The sequence below is a fragment of the Pundamilia nyererei genome, unplaced genomic scaffold (assembly GCF_000239375.1).
Source record: "Pundamilia nyererei isolate P.nyererei 1_Seehausen unplaced genomic scaffold, PunNye1.0 scaffold00053, whole genome shotgun sequence".
NCBI lineage: Eukaryota > Metazoa > Chordata > Actinopteri > Cichliformes > Cichlidae > Pundamilia > Pundamilia nyererei.
In genome coordinates, this window is record NW_005187454.1 from 200,507 (window position 1) to 208,355 (window position 7,849).

Below are 7,849 nucleotides of genomic sequence, written 5' to 3' on the forward strand. Positions count from 1 at the left end.
ACACACATTTTTTAGAAATGACATTTTCTGTGATGAGCTACAGCTACCAGAACATGTATTTCTTACAATTGAAGTCATTCAGATAAATTTCTTTTGTTTCCTACATCAGCATTACTTTATCATGTACAAAATACTGAGATGTCCTGCTGAAATTGCTCTTCTCCTTCTCATATTAAGGTATCAGAAGGAGTAAATGTGTACATGACATCTCTGATTTAAAACAAACAAACAAAGATATGGCCAATACTTGTACGACTGTGTGAGACTGCACTGTAAAATGTTAATTCAAAACACTTTGGAAGCAGTGAAATGGGAAAGATGATTTTTATAAACAGACATGTGCTTTAAGATCAGCATCAGACAAAGGGGAGTTTTATTTTTAATTATTAATAATCCTACATTAAAAACCAGGAGTCAAGAGTTCAAGCAGCAATAGAGTGATGACCAGTCAAGTCTCCACAGGCACAAGCTTTATCCACACCTGAAAAGGCGTGGCCTTTTGAGACTGAAGGCCACACACCACCCAAAGACAAACGGCTGCCATTGCGAGACCAGCGGATTAGAATGAAAGGCAGAGTGATTTTTTTTAAAACCCTGACGCATTAATCTCTTCATATGTTTGCTGACATTGCACCACCTGAGCTGAGATGTTTAATAAGTCACAATCTATAAAATGTTCGACTCTGACAAATCAGTGTCGTTTTTGTTTATAAATGATTAAAGCCTGATGAAAGAAGAACTTTAGTTAGCATAATAGCACAATAAAAAGTTTAGTAAAGATCTTAAATAAAATCAAACAAGTTGATCCAAAATGATTAAATACTATGGTGATAATGTTTGAAGAAGACCAGAAAATCAGCGGCCCATTCAACAACACAAAAGATCGTTTACCTTAAAAAAGACGAAATCCAAACATGATGTAATCCAATAAATATTGCCTATGTAGCAACAGCATGCAGGAGTGAAATGTGTGTAAAGGTTTAATAGAAACCCACAGCGGAGCTGAAATAACTTCAGGTGGAACAACAGATTGTTCTTCTCGCTTCATTGCATTACTTTGCGATCCATTACTGACCTCATGTGGTCAGAACATAACATCACAAAAATACTGAGCACTGATGAGTTCTTAAAAGTCTGAACACACACTCTACACAGTTCACTTTACTAGGGTTCACTGTTTTCACTGTTGTCATGGTTTTGATGAAATGATGAGATCCTGTGGTTACTTAATCCACGCAGCTGTTTTCAGACATGTTTCAAAGATCTTGTTTATGCTAATCATCGACAGTCTGACACCTGCGACTCCCAGCTCAGAAAGTAATCTCAGTCCTTCACCGAAAAAGCCAACTCCAGCACACACACCAGGTGATGTTGCTTCACCGTTTGAAAGCAGCAGTCTGGATGGCCTCCCTCCCTCATCCCCACCTGAGAGCCAGCCGCTCTCTTTCCCTGACGTAAGTGCTAAACACGGCTCAATCCTTTTGAACGTTACCAAATGAGCCGGTTTAAGTCAGTAAAGTCTCCTCTGTCTTCACTATGGTGACACACGTCTTCTTTATTATGCTGTGTTTATACATTTTGTCTCGTGTTTTCTTTTTGTGTTTTGATATCCAGGCTCCGACCACCCTGTTAGATACCAGCGTGCTCCGCTCTAGAGCCCAGCTGGGGAAGAAACGAGCGCCGCGGACACGACCCACCAGGGCTACACGTCAGAGTGCTGCACAAGCAGAGGGTGAGGGAGGAACCACTGAGGACTGGCTCTACAGAGACTCCACAGGTTACTACTCATTACTGCTCCATAAGCCTTTGTATTTACTTTTTAGAGAGGCTAAAACATGAATAAGGTTCTAGATATGCAGACTCCAAAGTGCAGTTCTGTTGTCCATACATGCCTTTAATCTAGAGTCTCTCAAAAGTTCACCTCCCTCCCTGCACTCTCTTAACTGGCTCCCAAATCACACAAAGAACTTTTCCAACCACAACAACTTTTCCCAGGGAATAGAAGGCTTATGATGTTCCCCTAAATGCAATTTTTCCCGATAGACCGTGGACTGAATTCAGTTCCAGGAACATCAATTTCATTTATTCCAGGAATCTGATTCATAAGTCCTCACTGGGTAGTTGAAGTTTCAGGAAGTTTCAGTTTGAAACAGGAACCATTTAATATTTCTACCAGCATTTCGGTGCAAGTTGGTTTCCTTGTATTTTGTGGTGGAAATACTCGGGCTAATAAATTAACATGACGACCAGGGTTGGTTCATTTTTGTTGCGAACAATAACCAAGGGAATTTGAGATCTTTACTTGTTTTTTCCGAATTAATTTGCTTAAACCTCCCAAAGCTGAAGCCCTGTTGTGGAAATGCAAATTTAAAAATCCCTGGAGGAGCTTCTACACTTGCTGCACATAAGCTCTAGGGGGAGATTACAGGACATTTGGTGGAAAGTACCTGTTAATATGTGCTCACCGTTCGACAGAGGCAAAGGCTGAGAGTAAAGACGATGACTCAGACTCTGAGGAGAAGCCCAGAGGAGCTGATGCTGCACCGGCTGTTGCGTCGCAGCCACAGAGGGTCGCCCTGTTCCCTGGCATGGACCCTTCAGCTTTAAAGGTGAGCCAGGAACTGTGCGTTCACCTCCTGGCATTGTTTGTCATGTTGCAGTTTTATTTCACAGAGCCTTCTCTTATTTTAAACTCGCACTGACTTTTTAGCAAACTCTTTGTAATGCATCGCTTTTTCTGTCAGGCACAGCTGAAGAAGAGGGGGGACTCTGACAATCAAACTGATGGACCTGCTCCCTCTCCCTCCCAGCTGTCTCGCTCACCCAAGTCCCCTTTTCTCCCCAGGGCAGCGCGTGTGCTGCCCCCCTCTGGCGGGAAAGAAAATGGGTAAGCAACATCAGCTGAACACAAAACGTTTATTTTATACTTGAGAGAATTTGTCGACTCATCGTTTTTCTTATTTTGTAGCCAGGAGGATTCACCCCAGTGGTTGAAAGAACTGAAATCCAAGAAACGCCTGAGTCAGTATGAAAGTGAGAGCTAAGTAAATAATAAGGTGAGCTAGGTTTTTGGCTCTTCTGTGTGTCTTCTTGTTTTGTAACAAATAAACAGCAGCGGTTCTCATACTTATCTCTGTCTGTCTCCTGAAGGTTGCCTTAACAGATGAATCTGTGTGAAACAGAAGCCTTAACGTTTGACCCAGAGAGTAGGAGGAGGTTGAATCTACAGCTGCTGATGATTTTTTTTTTTTTGGTTTTTTTTAAACCCCCCACTTTTTTCCTCTCTCTCTCTTCTCATCTGGGTCGGTAAATGTGCATGGTGCCTTTTTGGGGGGGAAGTCTCTGTCCTATGGAAAAAGAAAAACGAGCATGGAGGAAAAACATCAGGCTGGTCTGCTTACTCCATTTCATGCTTGAACACAGGGGCTCCAAAACGAACTTCACACGAACACTTTAAAGAGGGACCAGGAGGAGTCGGGAAGACACAGCACCTCCTTTTCCTGGACGAGCTTCATCGCATGCTGGAGGACAATCCAGCCAATCCTTTGCATCCAGTTTCCTCTTTACTGAGCTAATGTACAGGCTAGCCATGTATGTGTTATCTGCAGAGGTTGCTGATTGGAGTCACACAAACTTTGCCATAGGATGACATTTCAGACACTAATGATTTCTGCGTATTGAGAACAAACCTCCACGGTCTTGATCGTCCACGGGGGTGCTGCTCACGTTAGTATCTGTAATCAGGAGATGTTATATTTGTATCCTCAATGATTTAACAAAGGTGGAGAACTCGTTTTGGAAAGGATGCATCACTACAGCAGAGCTGTTCACTTTGATACAGTTACACAGCCTAACAGGGGTGCAGTTGCTGCGTACTGTGTATATATTTTTTTGTGATTTATCTTTTTGTCAATGTGTAAGAGGGATGGGACAAGCAGCTTTGTATCTGTCAATCATGCACACTCCTAATCAGCACAAACACACTCCTCAGTCTTTTATAAAAACACTAATCAGCCCATCTTCCCCTTCTTTAGTAGATTGTAGCTGCGAGCATCTAATTTAAGCCATACTCACCTACTTCTCGATCATGTCCTGACAATACTGTTTTTATTTCCCAGTATGTGCAATTTCCCTTTCGTTTTTGTCACTCATTATCCATGCATGTACAATCTTTGCTGTCACATCAGGCTTGGCTCTCGCTGACTGGTTCAGAGGACCTAGATGTTGACTTACACTACTCCAGGGAAGGGGACGGTTCATTCACTACAATGTAAACGAATCCTGTAATGCACCAAACTAATGTGAACATTTGAACTTCAGCTACGCCTCATCTCCGTCTTCCTCTCCACATTTGCCATCTCCCTACTTTCTCCACGCTTCAGTAAAGCACTTTGTCACTTGACGCACTACAGCACAGACACCCACCCACCACCACCCCTTCCCCTCTGGTCTCATCTTCTGTATCGTCGGCCTGCTCGTGCAATGCAAGTGAATGTGTTGATCGAGGCTTCAGAGTGATTGTCCCTGGTGTGTATGTACATGGATGTTTTACTTTGTCATAAAATTCAAGGGTTAATTTTTATGCCCTTTTTTTTTTTTTTTTTTTTTAATTCAAAAGGAAAGGTCTATATTGCACTGTGTTGTACTGGCCAGTGTCCTAAAGTGAATAAATTCTTAATAAAATATACTTGACTTGTGTCACAGCCTCATGTAACATGAAAAACTGCATTCTTCTGGGTATTTCTTGAATCAAGTTACTTATTTTTAGTACACAAAGGCACGAGGAACTCTTGTGTAGTTGGGATTGGGTAAATGAGTGTGTGTGTGTGTTTATGCTGAGTAGGGCCGTTTGCTGAATCCTCTTGGCTCTCTCTCTGTGTGCCCACACACAACGCCTGCTGGCAGCCAGGCAGATAGGCAGGGCAGCGTGTGCCAACACAGCTGCCTATTGAGAGGCAGCGTTACGGACACAATGTGAGCGACAGACTTGCTGTATCAACAGCTCCCCCTTTTCTGCTGTTGTGGCCAGAAATAAACCATAAATACCCCCCCCCACCATCCCTGCGGTCTAATGGCTCAACCCCACCAAACACCAAGTGGCAGCGAAAAAAGAGGGACACTACAGCTTCCTAGCAGGCATACCCAGGTAAAAGCCTCCTACTGGACACATACTTATCAATCACCATGGTGTAATAATGCCATTGCAAAGGAGTTCAGTGGTGCTGCACCGGGGAAGACTCAGGTTTGGTGGAGTTTGTTATTAAGTATTGCACATGATGAAGAAAATGTGTGTTCATACTCGAAAAACAAACTCTTATCAGGTAAATTATTACTGCTGAGGCTTAAAAAAAGTCCTCCTGCTCAAGGATGTATTCTACAATTGTAGCTTAGACATTAAGCTTCTCTCGTGTGTGTGTGTGTGTGTGTGCGCGCGCGCGCGTGTGTCCATGTATATGAATGTGTGACGGACGGTGCTTTTTCTATGTGTGTGCTGCTGCCAAAAAGTGGAGGAGCAGTGGATCAGGAGGATGTCGGAGCAGCAAAGTGCCCCGGAGCAGCTAGCTGCTGGGAAGAGCCAGGGTGGAGCTGGAGCCACATACAAGGTACTGGAACAACTTGGTTTGCTCATAGAAGAACTGCTCCCAGGGTTCACCTTTATACAGGTGTATTTCGCTGCCCAGCTATTGGTCACAGATGTACCTGCATCATCTGCTGAACCTGACAGTTTGAGTTATTTTTAAGCTCAGCCTATGTCATGTCTATTTTCTATATGGAGGCTGTTATCTTAAGCTCCCAGGGGAAACTGAAAGGAGTCTGTGTTAGTTTATGGAATGCCTTTTGTTTCTGTGTTTCCAGGTGGTGCTGTTTGAGTTTGAAAATTTCCAGGGCTGCAAGGCAGAGTTTTCTGCAGAGTGTAAAGATGTGACAGAGAAGGGACTGCAGAAGGTCAGCTCTGTGATTGTTGAGTCAGGACCGTAAGTAATGCCGCATGTGAGATTATTCATATAAGAAAATGTAGAAGATAACTTGTTAGGCAAGCTTGTCATGCTGGTAAACTCGGATCTTCTCTTTTCCCCTCAGCTGGGTGGGTTATGATCGGCATGGGTTCACAGGGGAGCAGTTTATTCTGGAGAAAGGAGAGTATCCACGCTGGGACACCTGGACCAACAGTCAGAACAGCTACTCCCTCTTGTCTCTAAGGCCACTCAAAGTGGTGCGTGACTAGTTCACATACAAAGCTCATGATGCAGTCACACAGATATGTGAAGAATATTTGACACGAGCTGTTTACACGTAACCTTTGCCCGTTGTATTTTTACCTCCTGACACATTTTAAATGATTGCCTTACTGAATCAGTGTCTACAAACACACGCACACATTCAGACTACACCCTGGTGACATTTGTGTCATTTTTGTGTTCAGGATGGTGCTGAACACAAGCTGCACCTGTATGAGAATCCAAGTTTTACTGGCAGAAAGATGGAGATCGTTGACGATGATGTGCCCAGTTTGTGGGGCCATGGTTTTCAGGACCGTGTAGCAAGCATCAAAGCTCTCAATGGAACGTAAGATCCTCAGCGCACCCTTATCTAAACCACATCGCACTGCCTTCTGGGTGTTTTTCTGCGACACACCTCACATTTTGTCTGTTTCTCCTTCCTCCAGATGGGTTGGCTACATGTACCCAGGCTACAGGGGTCGGCAGTTTGTCTTTGAGCGAGGAGATTTCAAGCATTGGAATGACTGGGAGGCCCCCGCTCCCCAGATCCAGTCTGTCCGACGTGTGCGAGACATGCAGTGGCACAAGAGGGGCTGTTTCATCGTTCCCGACCCTGCCCCGGCTCCTGATCCCGACCCTGCCCCAGCACCTCCTGCCCCTCCTGCTACAGCTGGAGCCAGCTGAGCAGGACCCTCGCCTGCCTCCCACAGCCTTCCCCACGCTGCCGACAGTGCCTGCCCTCTGCCTTAACCTAACCACGGCAAACGCTGCTTGTGCCCAGTGAGGAGTGCCATGTATGTATCAGTGGCAAATAAAAGTTGTTTGACCTGGAGTTTATTGGTGATGTTGTACTTCAAGTCAAGGTGGAGATGGCTTTAACTAAAGGTTTGGAAACAAAATAAAAACACTATCAGAGATGTCACACTGACATCTATGTGGAGATAATGCAGCCTACATCTGGCAGATATTTTTCCTCGAGATAAGCTGCAGATGTGTGCCGCTTTCATTGCATGTGTTTTCCTATTCTAGTCAGACAGCTGAAAACCTCATCAAGCATTAGGAACACATGACTTATTCAATGCATATGTGGATACGCGTTTGCCTAACAGAAATGGAAATGATGTCATGCTGTATGTATGCTTGCTATTAAAACAGAGTGCGCTGCATTCCCTTCCCTTAGTCTTCATTGTGCATTTGGTGGTTAATGGTCACAAGGTGAACACTGAGAGCATGCAGTTACTCCAGTGTACCTATTTAACACTATTATACTAGTGTTAAGTTCAGGTTTAGCATAATAAGAGAAAAAAAATCAGTCCAAATGTAAAAGCACACATGCATGCGGTTTTTAAAACAAAACACACTTTTCCCTCACAACACTGACTGGAGCATTTTCTCTATTTTTCTACAAAGTGCAACGTTTTAATCATGTAAAAGAGGGAGAGCAGAGATAAGAGACACAGACCTGAAGTTTATGCATAATACTTGCAGAAAACATGCAGCTGATCATCAATAACTCAATCATACACGATCATGAGAAGATTCTGGCAATTTCTGCCTCAGCATCGTTTCCCTGGACTAGAATTTTCACTTAAACATGAGGCTTTCAAACACACACACACACACACACA

General features: G+C 43.8%; 2 protein-coding genes across 2 annotated transcripts in view; both read left to right on the top strand.

Annotated features, from left to right (window-relative positions):
• The window catches only part of LOC102211872 (protein piccolo), a 28,608-nt gene extending 23,921 nt beyond the window's left edge, over nucleotides 1-4,687 (top strand). The window contains exons 8-13 of the mRNA XM_005733550.1: nucleotides 1,289-1,454; nucleotides 1,615-1,777; nucleotides 2,476-2,609; nucleotides 2,745-2,887; nucleotides 2,969-3,056; nucleotides 3,151-4,687. Coding sequence (XP_005733607.1) covers nucleotides 1,289-1,454; nucleotides 1,615-1,777; nucleotides 2,476-2,609; nucleotides 2,745-2,887; nucleotides 2,969-3,044 — 682 coding nt within the window. The 3' untranslated portion in view covers nucleotides 3,045-3,056; nucleotides 3,151-4,687. The remainder of the gene's footprint in view (nucleotides 1-1,288; nucleotides 1,455-1,614; nucleotides 1,778-2,475; nucleotides 2,610-2,744; nucleotides 2,888-2,968; nucleotides 3,057-3,150) is intronic.
• A 406-nt stretch (nucleotides 4,688-5,093) lies between these two features.
• LOC102212343 (beta-crystallin B3-like) lies at nucleotides 5,094-7,108 on the top strand. The gene is made up of 6 exons (XM_005733552.1): nucleotides 5,094-5,146; nucleotides 5,506-5,603; nucleotides 5,857-5,975; nucleotides 6,082-6,214; nucleotides 6,425-6,567; nucleotides 6,668-7,108. The coding sequence occupies exons 2-6, from the start codon at nucleotides 5,529-5,531 to the stop codon at nucleotides 6,903-6,905; spliced, it is 708 nt and encodes a 235-aa protein (XP_005733609.1). The 5' UTR covers nucleotides 5,094-5,146; nucleotides 5,506-5,528; the 3' UTR covers nucleotides 6,906-7,108.
• Nucleotides 7,109-7,849: the final 741 nt, after the last annotated feature.

Coding starts and splice junctions, on each gene's coding strand:
- LOC102212343 (XM_005733552.1), top strand. CDS start 5,529: ATGTCGGAGCAGCAAAGTGCCCCGGAGCAGCTAGCTGCTGGGAAGAGC. Junction 5,604..5,856: donor GAGCTGGAGCCACATACAAG/GTACTGGAACAA, acceptor CTGTGTTTCCAG/GTGGTGCTGTTTGAGTTTGA. Junction 6,215..6,424: donor CTCTAAGGCCACTCAAAGTG/GTGCGTGACTAG, acceptor TTTTGTGTTCAG/GATGGTGCTGAACACAAGCT.